We start from the raw sequence: 25,612 nt of genomic DNA on the forward strand, positions 1-25,612 counted from the left end.
ATGGACAATACGTAGTTCCTCATTAGTACTTAGTTCCTCATCAGTAAGGATTTACAATATACTTATTGCTGATGTGGACCAATAATAAATGGTCACGTCCTATGTTAATTATCAAATCATAAATGATAATCAAATCACTATCTCTGATTTAGTAAGTGAATATCTACCCATTATATTTGATTTACTAATTAAATATTATATGTCAATTTATTATTGGTACACATCAGCGGTCAGTATGTTGTAAATTCTTATTAGTGATAACCTAAGTATTATGTGCACATCAGCGAATATATTGTGGGTCACGTCCTATGTCAATTATCAAATCATAAATGGTAATCAAATCACTATCTCTGATTTAGTAAGTGAATATCTACCCATTATATTTGATTTACTAATTAAATATTATATGTCAATTTATTATTGGTACACATCAGCGGTGAGTATGTTATAAATCCTTATTAGTGATAACCTAAGTATTATGTGCACATCAGCGAATATATTGTACATCTTCACTAGTGAGAACCTAAATATTATCCTAACAAAATTAAACATTACACTTTATAATGTTCCTTAAGAGGTGCTATTCTATTTATTTTAGGACAAGAAAATAGTATTAACTTAAACTGGAGTATCTTATTTTAGTAACAACAAATCGACTAGCTCACAATTTCACTATAATTTAAATAAAATAAATAAAAAAAAAAAAATCAAGAAGAGCAATGTACATTTTTGAAATTCGATTATATATTGTGTGAGTGGAGGTGTGAGCCTCACCATATTATGCAGTGAGACTCACACCCACTCACTGATCCCTATTCGGTATTATCTGAATTCGAAGAATGTATTTAATCAAAATCTTTTACGGTTACCACTTGATTCAGTACACTAGGTTTCATCATTAAGATCAAAACACAAATTTATCCTACAAATTTGTTCACATCAAGTGAGTGTAAGTCAGATTTTGAATGGCTGTGATACTTCAACCTGGTATTTCGGATGAAATGGTTGTGATAGTAGAACCACATCAAATCCACTTCATTTAGCCAACAACTACTGTTCAAAATATTCTTAAGAACCCATATATAGAAGGAAATATATTGTAGGAATCAAAATGTCAAAATGGTGGGCCGAAGTGTTCCAAGTCTTAAAGTTAAAATATGGGTCCTACTTTGTTGCATCCCAAGATCAATTGGGTCCAAAATTTTGACTAAAATGCAGCCGTAAGCAACATAACTTAATCTGTAAAGCTCGATGCAGAAAACTCATTTGAACACACCACAGAAAAATTCTAAAAGATCAAATTCCACATCCACCAGCAATAATAAAACCCTCCAAAGTGTTTTAGCCTAGTTGATAACTTGATAAGATATCTCCCCTTAATTTTTAGAGTGTATGAGTTCGAAACTTGGCACTAAGTGGTCTCTTAACTTTTGAAAAAAATAAAAATAAAGTAATAATAATAATAAAACCCTCCAAACCACTTTTTAATTCCAACCTCAATTTATAATCAAGAAGGGCTCAAGTTCAAACCCACAAAGGAAGGGGTAATTTAGAATTTTCAAAAAGTGTGTGAATTATTCAAGAAAGTCACACTAGCTCTTTACCAGAAAGTCTTTGCAGAAGACAGATTGCTCCATTATTATTCAATGTATAGAGATCCAGACAGAGACAATGTCATAGTCAGAATCTAAAGGACAAAGCAAACAGAAACAGATACGATGTCATGGTCAAGGCTAGCTCTTTAAAGATGAGAAAAATGAAATAAAAAAAACACTTGCTCTTACACATTGTCATAGTCATAATCCAAAGGACAAAAACAAACACAGACAAGCATATCTTAAGTTGTGACAAAGACATGATCAAGGCTCTTTAAAGATAAAGTTGAACTAATTTTCACAGCCACTTGAGCTGCGACAAAAACAATGAAACCAAAACCATCACACAAACACTTGCTCTCTCTCCTCTTCTATGTTCTACTTCTTCTTTCTTATTTTGTTTATGGACAACAAGAAATTGAACAACCAATCGGATATGGGTACACAATCCGATCCATTAGTGTTGATTCATCTGGGAAGTCACTCGCTGCTGATCTGCAACTCATCAAGAATTCTTCGGTTTTCGGACCCGATATTCAGAATCTCAATCTCATAGCCAGGTAATGTTATGATCAATTTAATTTTACCCCCAAAAAAAAAAAAAAAAAAATTGTGATTAATTTTTCATTTTTCATACATATACAGGTAATGTTAAGGTTAAGCTTGGCAAATTGATAAGATTGCTTTTATAGACCCAACTTTGTACATATACAGAATTTGTCCATTCTTGTAAGAAGCATCTTTTTTTCCTATTCTGTCCATTCCCTGTAAGAAACATCTGTTTTTCTATTTGAGTACTTTTGGAGTTCTTTGCTACCCAAAAAATCAAAATCATATAATTTTCCTTTAACGAAATACATATGGTTATATATTTAATGTAAAAATAAATAAATAAATAAATAATACTCAGTATTGGGTCATTTTATTAATTAATAAATTATTTGGTTTAACTTTCTGGGTAAAAAAATTAAAAACTATTCCTATATGCAATTTGGTTAGTGGAGTTCAGATGTAAAATAGAGGCCCTAATATTGGAGTACCCTCTTACATTTATATAAATTTCAAAGAATTGATGAGTGAGTGACTTTGTTTCTATCTTTTTATCAATTTTATTTGGCAACAGCTTCGAAACAAGTGATCGTCTGAGAATCCGAATAACAGATTCTAACCACCAAAGATGGGAAATTCCACCACACATCCTCCGCCGCAAGACCACCACCACCACCACGACCTCCTCCTACCAACAACCGCCGCCGGAAAATCTTTCAATCTCCGAACCCAACTCAGACCTCATCTTCACCCTCCACAACACCACCCCATTCGGCTTCACCGTCGTCCGACGCTCCTCCGGCGACACCCTCTTCGACGCCACTCCCGATGCGTCAGATTCCGGCACTCTCCTCGTCTTCAAAGACCAGTACCTCCAACTCTCCTCCTCCCTTCCCGCCAACCGGTCCTCTCTTTACGGCCTCGGAGAGCACACAAAGAGATCCTTCAAACTGACCCACCACCAGACACTCACCTTGTGGAATGTCGACATCGGGAGTTTTAATACCGATCTGAATCTATATGGGTCCCACCCGTTTTACATGGACGTCCGCTCCCCCAATTCTGACGGCAGAGTTCCGGCGGGAACCACCCACGGTGTGTTGTTGCTCAACAACAATGGCATGGATATTGTATATACTGGTGATAGGATCACATATAAGGTAATTGGAGGTGTGATTGATCTGTATTTCTTCGCCGGACAGGCACCGAAGACGGTGATCGAGCAGTATACGGAGCTCATTGGCCGGCCTGCCCCAATGCCATACTGGTCCTTCGGTGATTACTATAATACTCTGTTGTTTGTCATTAATTTCTTTATTTAATTAAGTAATTTATTTGTTGTTTGGCTCTATAATGATGTTTGGACACATTGGTGAGAAAATTAGGGATGGCACTTATGGGTGAGAAAATTAGAGAGGGTAAACTTAGATGGTTTAGACACGAAGAAGGCAAGCGGCGACCAAAATTAATTATTAAATTGAGAAAATTAGGGATGGCACCTACGGGTGAGAAAATTAGAGAGGGTAGACTTAGATGGTTTAGCCAGGAAGAAGGCAGGCGGCGACCAAAATTAATTATTAAAAATGATTTAAAAAGTTGAATACAATAGACGAAATGACATATGATAAAAAAGATTGGAAACAGAGAATTCATGTGGCCAATCACATTCACACGTGCTTGTATTACTTCTATGCAGAGAATTTGGTTAGTGGTGGAGTTGTGGGTTGGAATATAATTTCCTTAGAATCAATGTTTTAAATCTTAACTTTACATAAAGTGGATTGATTATGTTGGTAAAATACAGGCAAGGGAATAACTTTATCCATGAAAAACAATCTCTCCACTAACTTAATAATGGTTTTTATTCGATGTTAAAAAATTAGGTTCACATTCTAACAATCTGCCTTCATATATCAATGACATGACTCGTGAAGTGACTGGTAGATTTTATTTAGGTCTGGCTAAAAAAAAAAAATTTGAAGTAATTAATTTTGTTGTAATTATATTGCGAATTTTCTGAACTCTCAATAGTTTAGTGGGATCTGTAGATTAGGTATGGCTTGAATTTAAAGGGTTCTAAAGTAATGAATATTTAGTATGAAGGTATACATCATCCCCGTCTCAGCTTTTTGCCATTTCTCTTGTTTTCTTTTTTATTTCTGGGCTTCTCCTTTATTATTCTTTTTTATTTAAAAAAATTGGGTGCTTCTAAATTTGGGCCATTTTGCTTGTATAGATATAATAGTATCAATAGTAATACAATTAGGTGCAATTGTGTTCAACTATTTGGATCATGTTCCACTTAGTTGCATCTACTCTAAAGAGTTCAATGGTATTCAAAAAATAGTGGTAAAATATTAAAAAGACCAGTTTGGATATTGACAGGAAATTATTTTGTTGAGAACACATAACAAATTTAATTTAACTGAATGGCTTATAGGAGTTGGAAGTCATCAATCAGTATTGCTTGAATTTGCTTTAAGACAAACCTTGATGTGAGCAACTCGCCTTATATTCATATTCTACATTTTTTGTTAGATTGAGCTTTCCCCTGCGTAGCTAAATTGAAAAATAAATGCTCTATTCTTTCACTTTTTCGTGATGGATATAGGATTTCACCAGTGCAGATGGGGTTACAAAAATGTCGCTGACATTGAGGGAGTGGTTGCTGGCTATGCGAAAGCTGGAATCCCATTAGAGGTTATATGGACAGATATAGATTACATGGACGCCTTCAAGGATTTCACACTTGATCCCATTAACTTTCCCTATGATCAGATGAAGAAATTTGTTGATACACTTCACCAAAATGGTCAGAAATACGTGCTAATCTTGGATCCTGGTAACTTATCGTAAACTCAATTGAATTCTTCTTTTTCCTCGTCAAATTCTCTCTAACATTCACATTTTGCAACTATTATGACAAAAATAAATATATTAAAAAAATATGCTGCCTTCGTTGCAGGCATCAGCGTGAACAAGACATACGAAACCTACATAAGAGGGATGCATGCTGACATCTACATAAAACGTGACGGTATCCCTTACCTGGGGGAGGTTTGGCCTGGGCCAGTTTACTATCCTGATTTTGTAAATCCAGCTGGTGCAATTTTTTGGGGTGATGAGATCAATAGGTTTAGAAAAACTATCAACTTTGACGGCCTCTGGCTTGACATGAATGAACTATCCAACTTCATATCTTCCTCTCCCTCTCCATCTTCTACACTTGATGACCCTCCTTACAAGATTAACAATTCTGGAAATCGAATTCCTATTATTATTAGAACTGTTTCAGCAACTGCTATACACTTTGGCAACATTACAGAGTACGATGCCCATAACCTTTATGGATTCTTAGAATCTAAAGCCACTAATGAGGCCTTGGTCAAAGTGACTGGTAAGAGGCCTTTTATACTATCTAGATCAACTTTTGTGGGGTCTGGCAAATACACAGCACATTGGACTGGAGATAATGCTGCAACATGGGATGATTTGGCATACACAATTCCTAGTATCTTGAATTTTGGATTGTTTGGAATTCCAATGGTTGGAGCTGATATTTGTGGCTTTGCTGGAAATACTACCGAAGAGCTTTGCCAGCGTTGGATTCAGGTATGGTTGAGAATCTATCATGTGGCACTTGAGAATTGGTTATTTGATTTAATTCTAAACAGCATTCAAAATTTAAAATAGTACTAAAGTGACATAATTATTGTTTTTTGTTTTTGTCTTTCTTTTTTGCTGTTATTGTTTCAGACATTTATTAGAACATTGTCAAAGATTTTCATATCAAATGGTTGTTTAAATGCCATATTAGAGGATTGGAAAGCATTTTACTGTTATTTCCAAAAAGAATGTTTGCCCTGTTTCTCAAAACTTTGTTTTATGCAGCTAGGGGCCTTTTATCCGTTTGCGAGAGATCACTCAGCTATAGATACAATTCGTCAAGAGCTCTACCTCTGGAATTCTGTTGCTGCAACAGCCAAGAAGGTGCTTGGGCTCCGCTACCGACTACTGCCCTACTTTTACATGTTAATGTATGAGGCACATACAAAAGGAACCCCCATTGCACGGCCACTTTTCTTCTCATTCCCACAAGACACCAACACTTACGAAATTAGCTCACAGTTTCTGCTCGGTAAAGGCATTATGGTGTCGCCTGCACTGAAGCCAGGAGCAGTCTCAGTTAATGCATACTTTCCAGCAGGAAACTGGTTTGACCTCTTCAACTACTCGAGTTCAGTGAGTGTAGTAGGTCCAGGAAAGTATGTCACACTTGACACACCTCGTGATCATATAAACGTACATATCCGGGAAGGGAATATAGTAGCCATGCAAGGAGAAGCAATGACAACACAGGCAGCTCGGAGTACACCATTCCAGTTGTTAGTTGTTGTCAGCAGTAGTGAAAACAGCACCGGAGAAGCTTTCCTGGATGATGGAGAGGAAGTGGAGATGGGAGGGAAGGGAGGGAGGTGGACTTTAGTGAATTTTAATGGCAGAGTCGTAGGGAATGCTGTAGTGGTCAGATCAGAGGTTGTAAATGGAGACTTTGCTTTGAGTCAGAAATGGATCATAGACAAGATAACCTTTCTAGGATTGAGAAAGGTTAAGAGGCTAAAGGCCTTAGATATAATCCCTAATACGGGAGCAAACCGACATGGAAAACCAGGGATAAGAACAAGTATTGATGCCAAGGGAGAATTTGTCATGATGGAGATGACCGGGATTTCGCTGCTTATTGGAGAGGAATTTAAGTTAGAGCTGAATCTAAGTAAGTAATAACAGAATTCTATTTCTGAAACAAATGTTACTACTTCGTAATTATTGTCTACCACAATAAAGAAGAAGTTGCAAAATTTTAATTATTGTGTCTGCGCTATAAATACTTTATGGTAGCGTTGTCTTTGTGCATTTGCTCTCGAACCTCTCTGTTTATGTTTTGTTTTCATTGACACCCATTGATATGATACTGATGTATATCTGATCTAAGATGGTAATGGTTATTGATTGGAATAGGTGAGGCTTCTGTGCCTAGACATGTTTGGCGCTTTTGACATTCTCAATCTCTATCGGCACGATTGAGCTCAAGAACAGGGATGGTACTACAAGCATATGAATTCTACAATTGAAAACATCTCCACGCTTCCATTGTAGTGCTATTTATAATAAGACCAGTAGTTTAGAATAACCGGCATGTATGCAATTTCGTGATGCTTTGTATATTATACGTATCCATTTTACAGTCTGAAATAAAATACTATAAGAACAATGGTGCAAGGCTTATGCTTCATCATGGGTGGTTGTATAGATCAAATTCTGTCGAACACATTTTGTTTCTCTTTCATTGGCAGCACCAACAACTCTAAGACGCAGAGGTTATAAGTCATCGTGCGTGGTTGTATTGATCAAATCCTGTCAAACACACATTTCTTTGCTTGGGTTTATCCCACGAAATGATAGGATGAGGAAACATCACGCACGTTTTTGCTCATACCGGATCTTGAATCCCTTTCCTGTATATCATTTTGTTTGATTGATTGAACATGTGTAAATGTATGTTAATGGATACATAAACTATTCCAAGATATGGTGTAAATTTTGTATGTATACACATGATGTAGAAATAATATATTTGATTGATTATTGATGTTCAGATTTCATTTTCCATGCGTTGTTTTAATTTTGTAATAACATTTTGTATAATATTTTATTTGAGTGATTGAATATGTATAAATGTATGTAAATGATATCTTATACCACATATGGTGTTGGTTGATGTCCGTACTATTTTCTATTTGAGCAGTATCAGTCTCGCGTCCGGCTAAGCACGTGTAATGTAGAGAACTTGTGTCACACCTGAGAAAATTACAACTCATGTTGGTGAGGAGTAAATCAGATATCAACTCCTTATATAGGCACTTTGCCTTCTAATAAATATTCATATCTTATGTAGAAGCGTCAATGATTCAAAGGTGGAGAGAGTTTTAGAATGAGGTTCTAGAATCTCCAAAAATTCATTCTATACCAACATAAACATGATTTTTAACATGTCAATAATGCAGGCAATTCGACTTGTTTGTATTTGGAAGAAATTTCTTATTTAAAAGGATTGTTCTTCCAAAAACAGACAAGTCAAATTGTCTGAAAATTTCAAGTATAAAATACAAATCAAATAGTTGAAACTCAGTCATAATCATCCTTGATGTTGTATTATAAAATTAGGCTCAAACTGTAGCTGAAACAAAAATTGATATATAAAAACTTATTAGGGACTTAGCTGTGGCTGTCTCGACTTGCTCATGAAGTTTATGGTGTGTTATTCAATCTGATTTGCTTCTCTATTGCACATCACTCTTCAAATCAATTGATTGGTATGATACAATGAGAATTAGGGTCTAGTTAAACTCAGTTGGCTAACTTATTTGAACTTCTCAATTGAGATGATTATCTTTTTTTATATCCTTAAAATGGAGTACATATGGAAGTATACCTCAATAAATATCCAAGTGATAAACAATAGAATACAAGAGCCCTAACTAGGTGGTGCAATCTCTGATACTTTCTAATGTTCTGCAATGGCTTGGTTGCATTATTAATTCTGGATTTTGCTTTCATCCAGATGCCAGGTAAGAACAGAAATCTGGAACAAATATTACCTAATTTGCAATATATAAATTATTGTGACTCAGCTATAAATTCTTTATGTTGGCGTTGCCGTCTTTGCATTTGCTCTCAGACCTCTCTGTTTATGTTTTGTTTTCCGTAACACCCACTGATATGATACAGTTGCATACCTCCTGATCTAAGAGACGGTACTGGGGGTTGATTGGAATAGGGTAGACTTCTGTGCCTAGACATTATTGGCACTATTGGACATTCTTAGACTCTATGGGCACGATTGAGGGTCACAACCTGGTCCAGCACCATAAGAACAGGATGGATGGAACTACCAAATCTACAATTAAAAACATTTTTCTGCTTCCATTGCTGCGGATCTGGCAATAAATAGCTTTAGGCCAACAAACCAATAAGATGACAGAGTGAGGAAACGACGTTTCTCGGAATTTACACACGAAATGTTTAAATGAGTTCCTCAATGGTAACAAGTAACCTAGGGAGGCTTGGATAAGAACTCGAAAAAAAGTGCAGCAGTATAATGATTTGCATTGCATAAAATTACAAGGCAAGTATGGTGAAAATTCTCAGACAAGCTACCTCTCAATGAGTTCAAATATTCCATACAACGCACAGTATAAACCAATACAATATATAAACGACTAGAAAACTTTGGTAATTATACAGTATGAGAAAAGAAAAGAAAAATGAACTATTATCACTACTTTGTGATTTTGGAAAGCATATTTGCATTAAGCACCAAACAATTACTCTATATGAAACTGATTCCAGCCTCAAGGAAAGGAAACAACACAAGGCAAACTTGAAAAATAACACTAGACCTTTGTTCCTAAAACCAACAAATCAAGAAGTTTCATCTAAAGAAAAGAAAAATACAAAGATTGAAAAAAAAGAAAAAATTATCAAGGGTCTTTTTCATTACAAATTGTATACCCAAGTATGAATGCTACAAAAATTCTGGCGAAGGACCCTTCTTGCTGCTGCATTTGAATGTGATACAGTAGTACTTCATCCAGCAAGAAATCGAACACCTGGAAAACTCCCAATCATTAGTAAGAGCCTTAATGCAAACATGCTGGAAGATATTGATCACAAGTGTAAAAGTCCCTGGGTTACACAGACCAAATCCAATAAGTCAGGGCAAGAAACATGAAAAATCTGTAGCATTCAGATACAGGAGATGATATAATTCACGGTATATCGTTCCAGATTCAAGTTAAAATTAGCAAACTGAAACAACCAAATGAAGATACTAATGACCAGAGGAATTACATATTGGTGAGATCCAAATAACTGACAAAATATGAAAAATCAGGTATAAGTGGGTATGATTTTAAATTTTGCAGAAGTTCTTATGCTTACTGCATAATTTTATAACATTGTCTCCTATCTTCAAATTATGCATCACTGCGAATCATAAGTATCTCAACTTCTGTTTTATTCCTCTAAACTCTTTCCAATTAGAATAGTCGGGTAGACTTAAGAACCCAACAAGTTAAATTGGCTAAAATCCAAGGCAGAAGCCTCTCCTGACACCGACTAGTCTCCAATGATTTTGGTATCTTGTATAGATCAGGCAGTCTGATCAGTACAAAACATCAAATGTAAATGGACCATAATTTGATTGATCAAGAAAACCTCAAATTAATGGAATTATTGAACCAGGTTCTGGTACAGGATCTGGTTCCATATGCTAAAGATTTAGACATTGCCTTCAACATGCAAAGTAGGACCAGACAAAAATTGATAATATCATGCTAATAAGTTGGGTGAAGGTAGGAAATTACAATGTCCTGCTACCATGTAATTCACAATATTTTTATGATCTAGAAAGTAGCATTTAGATAGAAACTACTAAAACGAACACTCAAGTAAGTTCAGAATAAAAACAATTGCCAAAGATGTTCTTTTAGATGGCACTTCATATATATAATATCATCCACACATGGAAGCAATGATGTTAGTTGACAGAGAATGAAACATCACGTATAGAAAGAAAGAAAAAAGGAACAATACTGGGCAATACTGGACAGAGTTGTAGTCTTGGTGATATGGGCAGATCACAGTCTGTTGTTCATTACTTTAATCATGTATTAATCTTTAAATCTTATGACAAAGTTCACATAGCAGAGACTAATGAAGCATGTAGCAGGTCCAGCAAGTACTTTGCACTAAAATTCACAAGTTTTGAAAGTATTGATCACCACAAAAGGTTGTTGAGAGTTCAACATGCATGAAAGGCAAAGGATGTCCAGAAATTGGGCTAAAAAATTACCGATGCAAAGACGGTTCTATTAGGTGAGTTCAAGAATCTGTAATGGGGCTGTAGCTCTAAGATGAGTTGACAATTAAGGAAAACCAGTTAATCAGTTTTAATATGAAGTGACTGGCCCCGCCAAATTGGCAATCTTACATAGATTAGCCAGTGTAAAGAATGCTACTCCATCATTTAAGGCAGTGTGTCATAGCTACTTGCTTGGAGCTGCTGGGTGGATGTTGTCAAGGTGGTTGTATATTTTCTCTTTCTGGTTGTACGCAATTTCCTAGGATGGGGAGGTTCAATTACTTTAAATTAGATGGACATGTATCAACTCCATGAAGTACTTCAGACTCAAAAAATGCAATTCAAAAGCTACAAGTGGAATTGATGGACAGCAAAAGACCATTAGTACTGTCCATTAATGTTCAAATGTCAATATAGTACTTTGCCCAAAAGATCAACTATGTAATATCTCAAATAGATATTCTTTACCAACTACTCTTCACAGAAAAACATGTGTACTGAAATTCAGGATGTCCAGTACAGAAAATTGGGTTATAATATTTGCTGTAACGTATCAGATAGAAGAATTAAAAAAACAGTTGATAAATTATTATTCAACATTGCTCAGTTTTTTCCTTCTTTTCTCTATTGTCATCTTCATTTTCAATTTTTGCCTTTTGATCTTCACTTACTCATAAAGATGCAAAGAGAAACAGCACATAAAGAAAATTTGACATTGATTAATTGTGTGCCTAATATTGTTACCTTAATTGTACAACGGTAATGCATAAGTCAAAGACTGCATCAGACATCCAAAAATGTTCCCACCAAATCTGGTTACTCTTCATCAAGATATAATCAATCTGCTACTTTACAAACATTTATTGACTATCTTCAGCACCAAATCTTTGCACCAAAAATTCATCAAGTTGCCCCCAGTTGGGGGTATTGGATTTACTTAAATTGTCAGAAGGCAATGATCGAATGCATCCAAGAATGTGCTGAATGTCCCTAAGCAGCCTGGCAAACAGAACAGGCAGCAAAAGAAAGGTTAGAAGGAAAAATAAAAAATTAAAAAAAAAAACATAAATCTTTCACGAAAGAAACGAAAAAAAGTATTATGAACTAAATAAAAAGGAAATACCTGGTTTTTGCTTGCGGAGTGCTAATCTCTAAGTTTGAAAATGCTTCTGAAATTTGTGAGTGGAAAATTATGACCACTTGCCTGTTATCATGTAGCAGCAATGGGCGAGAAATTTAGATCACATAATCATTTTAGTGTCTAATAAGAAACAAAAATTTACCAAAATAAAAAAGTGAGGTTCTATGGCAGCACAAGGAAAAGGGAGCATAATAGATTAAATTAAAAGGACCAGTAAAAGTCCAATTTTTCCTGCATGCCTAGATAAGAGTCTGAATTCAATCCCTATCCCTTGAACCCTACTTTTTGTTTTCTTTAGAGTTGAATGCAAGAAGGAAAATGCTAAAAGAAATAAAAATGCATTTGAACAATCGCATGAAGAATTGAAGTATAATATGAGAACCTCTTTGCTCAGGAAACATTTGGGAGAGCCATTATTACAAAGTTCCCTACGAGAGGGATTACACCACCAACCACAATGTTGTGATCAACCTACTACCACTATGCAGCTCCATCTCTACTTACCTACACCAAACCACCAAGTTCACATCCACTATGTTATATAGACTCTTCAAAAGAAGTGAAGTACATGTGTCGGATATATATTACTCAGACATGAGTATGGGATATGTGCCCAACACTTTTGGTTGGACTTGCACTTAAAAAACATATCCAATTATTCAATTATATTATACTATTACTTCAAAATGAGTTAAAAACCTATATTGAACACTACATTAGATAAAAACATAACTTTACTCCAAAAAATTAAATAAAATGAATATTTAGCAGTGTTGGCCGGTCCTTCTATTTAAAGATTTGACATGTCTGATGCATGGATACATATCCATACCCGACACACGTAGCCGAGTCCATCTAACATAGCACATCCGCCAGTCAGTATACCTCACAGACAACACCTCTTCAACAACCATTACCCACCCTTGCTCCTTCCACCACACACAAACAACTCAATTTTTATTTTTATTTTTTATTTTTTTGATAAGTAAAATTTTTTATAAAAAGCGCTCAAAAAGGGAGCGAAACCCAAAGAAACAAAATGCCACAAAACGCCTCAAGCCTTCAAAGAGGCCAAAAAAATAACAATCTCCTCTAGAGATAGATAATCTCTCCCTGAGACCCAACAAAAAAGAGTGGAAATAATAGAGAACTTAAGCATAGAAATAGGCTTCTCCTTTCCATCAAAATATCTCTGATTCCTCTCGAGCCAAATGCACCACCAAATACAGAGAGGCGTAGCCCTCCAAGCTTTCTGAATGAGAGCCCCAATAGTCTCTAGCCATGCTGCAATACAACAGAAGGTGATCAACCGTCTCCTCATCGCACAGGCACAAGTAACAACGATTGACAACCACCTGATTCCTCCTCCTCAAATTATCCTAGGCTAAAATCCTACCCAAGACAGAAGTCCAAGCAAAGAAGGTCACCTTAAGAAGAGCCTTGGAGCGCCAAATAAACTTCCAAGGGAAAGGACCTGCATCACCAACAGTAAGACACCTGAAAAAGGACCTCATCTCGAACCGACCTTGAGAGCTAGGGCTCCAAAGCCAACAATCAGAATCCCCATGAGAAATCACCTGGCGATACAGGAACTCCAAAAAACGAGTGACCTCCTCAATCTCCCAATCCTGAAAGTGCCTTCTAAACTAAACATCCCAAGTTAGTCTTCCATTATCAAGATGATAACAGTCAACCACCAAGGCCTGCCTATCAGAAGCAATCCTATAGAGCCGTAGGAAAGAAAGAGCAAGGGGAAGCTCCCCACACTAAAGGTCCTCCCAAAATCTGATCCTCTTACCATCCCTGATACGAAAATGAACATGTTTGCAAAAAGCATCCCACCCCTTTCGAATGCAAATCCATTACCCCCACCCCCCTAGGACCATGCACCTCACAAGAGAATTCCACCCTCCACTGCTCTCCCCAAATTTGCTTGCAATAACTCTCCTCTAAACCCAATGTCTCTCAAGCCCATACCTCCAAAGCTATTTCCCAAGAAGAGCCCTATTGAAAGGCAACAACCTTTTAATCCCTAAACCTCCACTCTGAAAAGGACAACACACTTGCTCCAAACGAACTAGATGATACTTGAACTCCCCCCCCCCCAAGAGAAAGTTACGCTGCAATCTCTCAATTCTCTCAACCACAGAAGAAGGAATTTGAAAAAGGGAGATGAAATAAGTGGGGAGGCAAGAAAGGGTGTTCTTAATCAGAGTAAACCCCCCCCCCCCCCCCCCCCCCCCTGGGAGAGAGGTACTGCTTCTTCCAACCCGCCAGCCTCTTCTCAAATTTATCCACCACCGGATCCCAACTCCCTACATATCTCTAAGGGGCTCCCAGAGGCAAACCTAAGTGAGATATAGAGAAAAAGCCAGTGCGACATCCAAGGATCTAAGCAAACATCTCGATTTCAGGAACATCCCCAACCGCACTAAAACACTCTTTCCGACATTCACCTTAAGCCCAGAGACAACTTGGAACCAAACCAAAACACATCTCAAATGTCTCAGCTAGGACGCATCAGCATCACAAAGAATTAAAGTATCATCCGCAAACATCAAGTGAGAAATCTCCAACTGACTAGCAACATCCCTGCCCACCCGAAAGCCTCTCAAAAAACCCAGCTCAGCAGCCCTTTTCAACAATCTGCTAAGCACCTCCATCACAAAAAGGAAAAGGAAAGGAGAAACTGGATCCCCGTCTCAAGCCCCTCGAACTAGAGAAAAACCCCGTCGGAGCTCCGCTCACAAGGACATAGAAACAAGCACTAGAAATACAAAAAAGAATCCATCTCCTCCATCGCCCCTTGAACCCCATCCTCTCCATCAAGTAGAGAAGGAAACTCCTGAAATCGAGATGTTTGCAGAAATTCATTGCCTCCTGAAAGTTTGCAGAACCAGAACCTGAGGCTCTGGAGAGAGTTGTGCAAAGGTCCATGAACTAGACCTAGAGGGCGGGTGAATTGGTCACAATTTTAACTAACTTTTAAAATTAAAATTATTTTTAACAGAAATTTAATCTCAGAGTATAGCAGATAGTAAAAAACTTAACAATCCACAGCAATGAAAAGCAATAAAAGCATAAGCAGTGGGCATCAGATTTTTACATGCAAACCCTAGAAAAGGAAAAGCCACAGGACCTTGTTCAATCAAAGCAATTTAAGGGATCAAATCAAAAAGAAATCTCCTTCAGGTTTATATGTTAAAAAATAAATAAATAAATAAATAAAAAAAATCAATATAGAAGTTTCAAGAACTGCCAGAGTAAAAAAAAAAAAAAAGGTTTCCAGAACTCTTTTCATTCAGGTATAAAGCAATATAGGGAATCAAATCAAAATGAAATCTTGTAAACATAGAAACCCTAGATATGCATGCATGAACCCTAATTTGGTGAGTGCAAAATTCATGATTTTCATCTCCAACCTTGGGAGGTAACTAACACTAACTTTTGAAAAATTTCTAAACTAGGCTAAAAATAAAAACAGAAGTACAGACTTAATTTTGTTCGACAAAATAGGCCAACCTAAGTCCTATCGAACTAACACTTGCAGTTCTACCACAAACTCAAATGCCACCCACTTTCCCAATCTCATGAGTCTTGCCATGATCTCCACCCTTCAGCACTCAATCCTCACCACCAACTACTCCACTAATTCCATGCATCAAACAAGCTCATTGAAACAAAATAAAATATCATTTTACAAATGGGAGTTTCACACTCCAAGCACTTATATCCATTGATCAAAATTACTAGCTTTGCCATATAACTAAATGATAAATTGGATAAGCGAACTCTTGTGTTCCTTCATTTCCATTTTTTCAATCAAGTTTCGGTGCTTTTTAGAAGTAACTGCTTCACATGTTTATGTTGTAAATATAGAGCAGAGGACGCCTTCAGGGCTAACAGTTTCTCGCTTTACCTTTGCCTATCAAGATTCTATATCTTTTGGTATAAAATATATATTACATTCAACAGACCGTTTCAGGAACTTTTGTGGCCTTTTTTGAGGTTGTTTGTGGCACCTCAGAGTGTAAAGAGAGAGAGAAAATGTTTTGAGATAAATGCTAAAAAAAATGGCCAGTATGAGATCCTTTGTTAGACTATTGAGTGGGACTGACAGACCTAGATTCCCTTGGAAAGGCGTTTGGAGGGTGAAGGTGCCTTCTAAGTATCTTTCTTTGTATGAACTGCTTCGTAGACGCTCTCTTAACTATGAATAACCACGCACAGATAGGAAAATTGTTTCCCAAATTTTGTTTTATGTGTAAAAAGGTTGAAGAAAATACAAATCTGGTTCACCATAAAGTCGCCACATACATGTAATGCAAGTAATTTTATCTTTTTGGTGTACGTAGGTCATGCCTCAGTCTATGGAGAAGTTGTTCTAGTTTAAGCCACAGGTTCTGCTTTTATAAGAGTTTGCCTAGCTTGGCAGAGATACAACCACCACAATCTCATGTGGCATGTGTGGAAAGGGCAGAATAGAATACTTTCAAAGATGTGACTCTCTGATTCAGTGCAACTTTATTGAGTTTACTGGAGATTTGAGTTGTATAGAGGGAACTTGGGTTATCTGCTAATGCATAAACACTGGTTGCATCCCCTGACAGTTTGGTTTAGACCAAGTGCCCCAGAAAATATATATTTTGTCACCGCCCCCCGCCGGGGGGGGGGGGGGGGGGGGGGGGGGGGGGGGGGGGGGTTTGTTGGTTTCCAACTGAAAAATTACCGACCAACCAAATACTAAAGAGTTGGTTCCACTTTTACTGGAACAATAATACCTACATGGTAGATGTCAAAGCAACGCAGCAACATTTGGCTTCATCTTAAACACAGTAGACAAAATGCCCCTTTTTCCTGGCAGTGAGAAGTTTTCATCAAGTACCCAAGATAAAAACGCAAGGCTTCAACCCCTGACCTTTAAGTTGGAAATCCTACCTTAGCTACAAGTATCACCTCATTTATGAGACATGAATGAATTTTGTAAGTGGAAATATACAGAGAATTGAATTCTTTTTATTATTAATTCAATCTGATACAATTATCAAATTAATAGATTATCAAAATCTCAGACAATTATAAATTTGACATGCTAATGTTAAGCTCACCTGAAAATTGCTTGAACATCTACTTCATGGAGAGTTCGAGATAAGACGCGTTGAAGATAGCCAACTTCCTGCAAACAAAATGAAAAATCAGATCCAAAGGTAAGGTACATATTTACATATAGCAATACCCAAGGAAGAACTTATCACTCAAAGACTTGCCATAGAAACTAAAATGATCCAATTAGACTCAGATTTTTGACAAGATGCAGAATTTTTTCTCTCAATTGGAAATGGGGTGAACAGAAACGAATACATGAATTACCCTTTTTTCTCAGTCAGTGTTGGTTGAAATCAGACTGCGGAAGCATTGGTCAGTGAAGTCATACGATGTAAGTGTTTCACAAGATTTGGATAGTTCTAAGCAATTAGATGGTAGGGCAATTGGTCTCCTTTAAGTCAGATCTATATTTTGAAAAAAAATCTCAAGCTACCAAATTTTAGATTCAATTTCAACATATTCACACTGAGCGATTGCTTAAACAAAAAGGCCATGTTTCAATCTCTGCTACCATCTTCCTTGTTCTTTTGGATGGGCAAGCATTAGTTGTTACTTGTTAGTCGTTACCATTTGTGGATGAAGATGGTGTTCAATGCTTCAAGATGTATGCAAAATGATTCAAAGACATCCTTTTAGTCAAACAAATTCTCATAGACAAAACTTCTGTTATAGAAGTTAACATACATACAGATTGTCATTCTACTACTATACATACAGATTGTCATTCTTTTACATGATACTAAATGCTAATTACAACATTGTCATGACCCATAGATACTAAATGTTAATCACCCTTAATGCCTATTTAATACTCCCTCCGCCCCAAAATAAATGTCCACCTTTCCATTTTTGGATGTCCCAAAATAAATGTCCCCTTTTTTTTTTTTGATAAGTAAGATTTTATTAAAAACGCTCAAAAGAGGAGCAGAACCCAAAGAAACAAAAGGGCCAAAGGGCGCCTTAGACCTTCAGAGAGGCCAAAAAAACAATAATCTCCTCCGTAGATTTATAATCTCTCCCTGAAACCCAACAAAAAAGAGTAGAAATAACAGAGAAAGTCGAAGTACTATTTTTTGTAACATTACTGATTTAACCTTCTTGCATTGAACTTATAAAAAGTAAACCATCACACGCATGTGGACCCATATGGATAAATTTGGTAATTCATTCACTATCAATACAATAAAAAATACTAAAACTCATCCTCTTAAAAAGTTTGATTCCGAAAAAGGGGCATTTATTTTGGGACAGAGGGAGTATTACAAAAGTGAAGCGGTTTAAACATAGAAAAAAGTGTATATGTCCTTTTTAATTCTTTTTATTTTTTATTTTTATCCTACTATTTTTCCCCCGTGATCATAATAACTATAACAATAACACAATTAGTTGTACCTTATTTCTTATTTTTTGGTCCAAATATGTATCCCATTTTAGTAAATAATAATTCAATATGCCAATACCTTCCATTCTTACTTTCACCATTGCCCTTACAATAAAAAAATAACAACAGTACGGTCAATACCATTGATGAACAATTATTTTCTCTGTTTTTATCCCTTTAAAAAACTAATAATAATAAAAAGAATGCCATTGCAATTCTCTCTTTATATTGTTTTTTTTTTTTTTGATAAGTAATAATGAATTAAAAAAAGGCGTTCAAAAAAATATAATGAATTAAAATCTCTTTATATTGTTTTTAAACTAAAATTAAAAGATAAGACTGTATCCCTGTTATTTCTTATACCGTTTAGCTACTTATCAAAAAAAAAAAAATTCTTATACTGTTTAGCCGAGAGATAATAATAACTGTCATTCTCCCCATTAACAGCCTTATTAACCCCTTATATAAATATATATTTTATGTCATAACGTAATAAAATACATTACATCACTTACCAACTAATTTATAACTGCAATAACACCATTACTTATACACAATCATTTTATTAACTTTTAATCATTTGACTTATTCCATAATATTTATTACATCCTATACAGAATCTTATTCCATCCATAATCATCCTATACAATTTGTTTTCCTTCAAATATTGTTTTTTTATTTTTCATTTGTAGAATTTAGAAGCAGATTCATAATATTACTATAAATATACAAAGTTTTTAATTTTATAGTGTAAATACAGAAAAGTATAAATATAGAACGCCAAAAGGGCCAAAAAGATTGACTAAAAGAACACAATAAATTTATTTCTAAAATCAGCTACCTTAGTAAGTGATCGAGCAAACTGACTAGGCTGTGAATCAGCATCTTCTGGTCTGTTCCAACTCTCGACAATTTGTGGCAACCCTCGAAGATGAACCAACAACCTTTCCCTCATTATCTGAACCAGCTTTGTATGTATCTCATCTCGATGAACCTTATAATCCTAAAATTAAGAAGATTGCAAAATACAATGTGAGAAGCCAAGCCCTTAATTATGATGCAATTTTAACTCATTAATAATTAATTTCACTCATTGTCCAAAATGTATTCCTCAAAACATAATAAACTATTATGAACTAAAGGAGGATAAAGGTGGTAGAATAAATAATGTATTAATGTAGTGGACCACAAAAGCTGGGATGGTTCTCACTGAGCTGAAAAGAGTTATAAGATAGATTAACGGTCAGAATGCAGTGGCATGTTTTCTTTTCTTCCTTTATTTATTTATTTTTTAAAAATGAAAACAATTGTGTTCTGAAACAAAAGCACAAATGTATGAGGTGTCCATCTAAAGCAAAGAACAAACTCACAAAGAAACAATCAAATAAAGAGGAAAAAAATAATAATACTGCACTAAAGGAGGATAAAAGAGCCTCTGAAATGCTCCAATATACTACCTGTTAGAAATTAGCTAAAATTTATAAGTGGCTCAATTTAATTGGTAGAGTGATGTGTGTAGCTCACGCGGATAGAGATGATTGGCTCGTGGGTGTGAAGGGCATATGCACTGAATGTGTATACAAGAGTAAGGAGGTGTATAGTGTGGTCAAACAAGAATTGTTTGGCCAATGTGCGAGTGGCTGGCAGTGTATGAATAAAGGAAAGTAATGACTCAGAAAACGTATGGGACAAGAAATGTGAAGGTTAAGTAATGAAGTGTACGTCAGCTGTGTTACGGCGTCTAAATTGTAGCCAATGAAGAATTGGTACAGGTTTGCTCCAGCTAGCAAAGTCGGTATGTTGAGCCGGCAAACTAACCTATAAATATACGTGTATGGCAGTCAAGAAAGGTATGAAGAACAAAGAGAGAGTGAAAAGAAAAGAGAGAAAAGATTGAGGGCCAAGAGCGGGTGTATCTTTAAGAAGAGAGTGTCTTCTTTTAGTGAATGTTTAATACCTCTTGATAATTCGTTGAGTATTGTAATCTTCTCTGTTCTGTAATAAAAGTGAGTGGTTCTTCATCCGTGTGTAAACCATGTTATTTGCTGAGTGTGTTATTTCCATCTTATTTTCTTTTTGTTGCCATAGCATATTTGTGTGTGGGTGATCTTGGGCGGAATAATTCCTAACAAGTGGTGAAAGGGATTAATCCATAACACTACCTCTCCCTTAACTAAGAAGCCAGTGGCAGGCTCTGCATTATAAAAACTCTGGGCCCATTAAAAGGTAGCATGAACAGAAGGCATTCGACCAGTACCTTCACAAGAGAGTGAAACATAATTGCAAGACACTAAGGTGCTGTTTGATGACTTAATTCAATGCTTAATTCTGAACGGATTAAGCGCTTATCTATTTAAGTGTGTTTGATAACGTAATTTTAATAGCACTGAAAACGTTAGCACCACTTATCACTGAATGTTGAAAATTCAAAGAAATATATTAAAAAATATTAATTTTTTAATAACCACTTAAAAACTTCATCACTTCAAATTCAGTTCTTAAAATTTTTCAGTACTTAATTTTCAGTTTCATCAAACAATGCCCAAGTCTCTTTCTATACCAACCAATGATTACTGCAAAGTCTCCTCCCACAATCAAAAGTAATAAAAAAGAGAGCTTTCCTAAGGTTCCCAAATTGACTAAGAATTCATATCTCGTAGCATTTCCAGTGCCCACTGACTTAATTAGGAGAAATAATTTTGCCATTCTGATCTCAAATGTTCCGACTAATCCAACCTGCCAAAGATTTTCCAGTACACTTCCATAAATATAGCTTAGCTCCATATTCTGGTGGAGGCTTTCAAAGGCCACAAAAGATTGTAAAGATCACTTATCTGATTGTTTAAAACTGGTCAACAACAACCAAGCCTCTTCCCAATTTATTTGGGGTCGGCTACGTGAACCCCATATTTCCATTCCACCCTATTTAAGGACATAGACTCGGTCAATCCACATGCTATCATATCTTTCTATACTAACTCTATTTACATGATTGTTTAAGGCTATAGCCTCAGTCAATCCACATGCTATCAACTGTTTGTTTAAAACTGATAATTTCAAATAATTGAATTTCCAAATTTTTCCATTAAAACATATATATATTTATATTGAAGCCCCCAACAAAATGAAAGACCATGGAATGTCAAAGAACTTGCTAAATTTGAAATTTTACAATGAATTCTATAAGCAAAGGTCAATAGTATATTTACATAAATATACTACTACAATCAAAGAAAGGGAAAAACAAAAACAAAACAACACCTTGAATGCAATTTTTTTCAAACAAATCTTAGAAACAATAGTTACAATATATCTCCGCTTTCACCATTAAGACTGGATGATGAGCGTGAAAGTAAATTAAAAGAATCATAATTTTTACACAGTTGGACATCGTCTCTGAAACTTTTACAATAGACGTTCATATTCTATGCTGCACATGACATGAGACTAGATACAATATTTAATGTAGGACATTGTCTGATGAAGAAAATAGGTTAAGTGGGTAAGAATTTTTTTACCTGTGCTACTCGATCAATCTCTGACAACAGTAACGCCTTTCGTGTTTCGGGCACTTTAAGGAACAGAATCCTCCTGATTTCTTAGTTCAAAACAAAAAGGAAAGAAAAAAAATGTCATATAATTTGCTCAGAATTTTTTGTTCAAATGACATAGTTTCTGCACACCATATTTTTGCCAATTCAGAAAACAATAAATACGTACTTACTATCAAGTGCCAGAATGAAAGCTTGAGATGATACAGAAAAACAACAAGATAAAAAAAAGATTCCTGACAAATGAAATAGATACATGGAGAGGGAGAGTGTGGGTGTTTTTTTTTTTTTTTTTTTGGGGGGGGGGGGGGGGGGTGGGGGCTCCATTTCACTCTCTCTAGTGGGGCCATCAGCATGGATTAGAATCTGAATAGCCTTGATTAGTTCCTCATCAAGAGGAAATTTATTTCTTTTGGAAAATATTCTCTGAAATTAAAGTTGATGCTGTTTACTGAAATCAAGTTTTTATTTTAAAAAAAGAAAAGAAAAAGGAAATGATATAGTAAATGAAATGGAGAAGAAATGACAATTAGAGAGGCATAAAACAACTCAAAATGCCACAAATTTTTTTTTTTTGATAAGTCAGAATTTTATAAAAAGCACTCAAAAGGGGAGCGAATCCCAAGGAAACAAAGGGCCACAAAACGCCTAAAGCCTTCAAAGAGGCCAAAAAAATAACAATCTCTTCAACAGAACGATAATCCCTCCCTGAGACCCAACAAAAAAGAGTGGAAATGATGGAGAACTTAAGCATAGAAATAGGTTTCTCCTTTCCTTCGAAAAATCTCCGATTCCTCTCGAGCCAAATGCACCACCAAATATAGAGAGGGGTTGCCCTCCAAGCATCCCGGATGAGAGCCCCAACTAAGAAACCTCACCAAGCCTCAATCAACCCTCTAGAGGAACAGGGCATAACCCAAGGGACCCCAAATAACCCAATCATCAAATCCCAACAATCTCTGGCCATGCTACAATGCAACAGAAGGTGATCCACTGTCTCCTCATCACGTAGGCACAAGTAATAGCGATTGACAAACCACCTGATTCCTACTCCTCAAATTATCCTGAGTTAAAATCCTACTTAAGACAGAAGTCCAAGCAAAGAAGGCCACCTTAAGGGGAGCCTTGGAACGCCAAATAGCCTTCCAAGGGAAAGGACCACCATCACCAACAGTAAGGCACCTGAAAAAGGACCTCACCTGGAACCGACCCTGAGAGTGTGGACTCCGAAGCCAACAATCAGACTCCCCATGAGAAATCACCTCGCAATACAGTAACTCCAAAAAACGAGTGACCTCCTCAATCTCCCAATCCTGAAAATGCCTCCTAAACTGAACATTCCAAGTTAGTCTTCCGTTATCAAGATGATAACAGTCAACCACCAAGGCCTACCTATTAGAAGGAATCCTGTAAAGCCATGGGAATGAAAGAGCAAGGGAAAGCTCCCCACACCAAAGGTCCTCCAAAAATCTGATCCTCCTACCATCCCTGATCCAAAAAAGAACATGTTTGCGAAAAACGTCCCACCCCTTTCGAATGCAATTCCAAACCCCTAGGACCACTCACCTCAAGAGAACTCCACCCACCTCTGCTCTCCCCAAATTTGCTGGCAATAACTTTCCTCCAAAGCCAATGCCTCTCAACCCCAAAATCTCCAAAGCCATTTCCCAAGAAGAGCCCTATTGAAAGACAACAACCTTCTAATCCCTAAACCTCCACTCCGAAAAGGCAGCACACTTGCTCCCAACGAACCAGATGATACTTGAACCCCCCCCCCCCCCCCCCCCCCCCAAAAAAAAAAAAAAAAGAAAATTACGCTGTAGTCTCTCAATTCTCTCAATCACAGAAAAAGGAATCTGAAAAAGGGAGATGAAATAAGTAGGAAGGCAAGAGAGGGTGCTCTTAATCAGAGTGATCTGCACCCCCCCCCCCCCCCCCCCCCAGGAGAGGTACTGCTTCTTCCAACCCACCAGCCTTTCCTCAAATCTATCTACCACCAGATCCCAGCTCCCCACACATCTCGAAGGGGCTCCCAGAGGTAAGCCTAAATAAGAAATGGGGAAAGAGCCAGTGCGACATCCAAGGATCTAAGCAAACATCTCAATATCAGGAACATCCCCAACCGACACTAAAACACTCTTTCCGACATTCACCTTAAGCCCAGAGACAACTTGGAACCAAACCAAACCGCATCTCAAATGTCTCAGTTAGGACGCATCAGCATTACAAAGAACTAAGGTATCATCCGTAAACATCAAGTGAGATATCCCCAACTGACTAACAACATCCCTGCCCACTCAAAAGCCTCTCAAAAACCCAGCTCAACAGCCATTTTCAACAATCTGCTAAGCGCCTCCATCACAAAAAGAAAAAAGAAAGGAGAAAGCAGATCCCCATGTCTCAAGCCCCTCGAACTAGAGAAAAACCCCGTCGGAGCTCCATTGACAAGGACAGAGAAACGAGCACTAAAGATACAAAATAGAATCCATCTCCTCCATCACCCCCCGAATCCCATCGTCACCATCAAGTAGATGAGGAAACTTCAACTCACATGGTCGTAAGCCTTCTCAATGTCCAGCTTGCACAAAACACCTAGAACCCATTGCTCAACCTAGAGTCCACACATTCACTGGCAATAAGAACAGAATGCAAAATCTGACGACCTCCCACAAAAGCATTTTGAGAGTCAGAGATGACGCCATCCAGAACCTTCCTCAACCTAGAGGTCAAGACTTTAGCAATCAACTTGTAAAAACATCCCACCAAGCTAATAGGACGAAAATCCCTAACATCCAGCGCCCTCCCTTTTTCGGAATGAGGGCAATGAAGGTGACATTCAAACTCTTCTCAAAAGAGCCATGAACATGGAAAGCGTGAAAAGAGCCCATCACTTCTTCTTGGACCACCTCCCAGCACTCCAAAAGGAATCTCAAGGTAAATCCATCTGGATCTGGGGCTTTATCCCCATTACAGCTCTTCAAAGCAGACAAAACTTCCTCTTCAAAGAAAGGCACCTCCAGTAAAGAACACTCCTCACCCGAAATAGAGTCAAAATGAAGCCCTTCCAGTAAAGGTCTCCACCCAACTGGTTCAGTGAACAACACTGAAAAGAAATCAACAAAACCCTTACAAATCTCCTCTTCCTTGTAAAACACCACCCCATCCACCCGAATCCTCCCAATATGATTGCCCTTTCTGTGAGCATTGACAAGCCTATGAAAAAATTTCATGTTGTTGTCGCCTTCCTTGAGCCACAAAGCTCTAGACTTTTGCCTCCGAGAGATTTCCTCCATGACATCTCAGCAAACTCCGCTTGACACTCCACCCTCCTAAGTTTTAAGGAATCCGTCAAAGTTCCTTGACCCT

The 25,612-nt window shown here is 36.9% G+C and overlaps 2 protein-coding genes across 3 annotated transcripts in view; one reads left to right on the forward strand and one right to left on the reverse strand.

Moving 5' to 3' along the window:
- Positions 1-1,881: 1,881 nt before the first annotated feature.
- Positions 1,882-7,812, forward strand: LOC132312879 (alpha-glucosidase-like). Its single transcript, XM_059811436.1, has 6 exons — positions 1,882-2,155; positions 2,719-3,419; positions 4,756-4,986; positions 5,110-5,756; positions 6,036-6,918; positions 7,164-7,812. Exons 1-6 carry the CDS (start codon positions 1,923-1,925, stop codon positions 7,199-7,201), a joined length of 2,733 nt encoding a protein of 910 aa, XP_059667419.1. The 5' UTR covers positions 1,882-1,922; the 3' UTR covers positions 7,202-7,812.
- A 1,525-nt stretch (positions 7,813-9,337) lies between these two features.
- LOC132312910 (vacuolar protein sorting-associated protein 54, chloroplastic) overlaps positions 9,338-25,612 on the reverse strand; it is a 52,692-nt gene continuing 36,417 nt past the window's right edge. Inside the window, exons 14-19 of one of the 2 annotated variants that reach the window (XM_059811475.1) lie at positions 22,214-22,293; positions 19,537-19,698; positions 17,317-17,384; positions 12,191-12,271; positions 11,812-12,066; positions 9,338-9,814 (exon numbers count right to left, since the gene is read on the reverse strand). In XM_059811475.1, the coding sequence (XP_059667458.1) occupies positions 11,928-12,066; positions 12,191-12,271; positions 17,317-17,384; positions 19,537-19,698; positions 22,214-22,293 (530 nt within the window). In that variant the 3' untranslated portion in view covers positions 9,338-9,814; positions 11,812-11,927. Of the gene's footprint in view, positions 9,815-11,811; positions 12,067-12,190; positions 12,272-17,316; positions 17,385-19,536; positions 19,699-22,213; positions 22,294-25,612 lie in introns of those variants that run through there. The other variant, XM_059811483.1, reaches the window with a different exon arrangement.

The sequence above is a fragment of the Cornus florida genome, unplaced genomic scaffold, assembly GCF_030987335.1.
Source record: "Cornus florida cultivar Cherokee Brave unplaced genomic scaffold, ASM3098733v1 CherokeeBrave_3.0.0_Hap2_Chr01, whole genome shotgun sequence".
Taxonomy (NCBI): Eukaryota; Viridiplantae; Streptophyta; class Magnoliopsida; order Cornales; family Cornaceae; genus Cornus; species Cornus florida.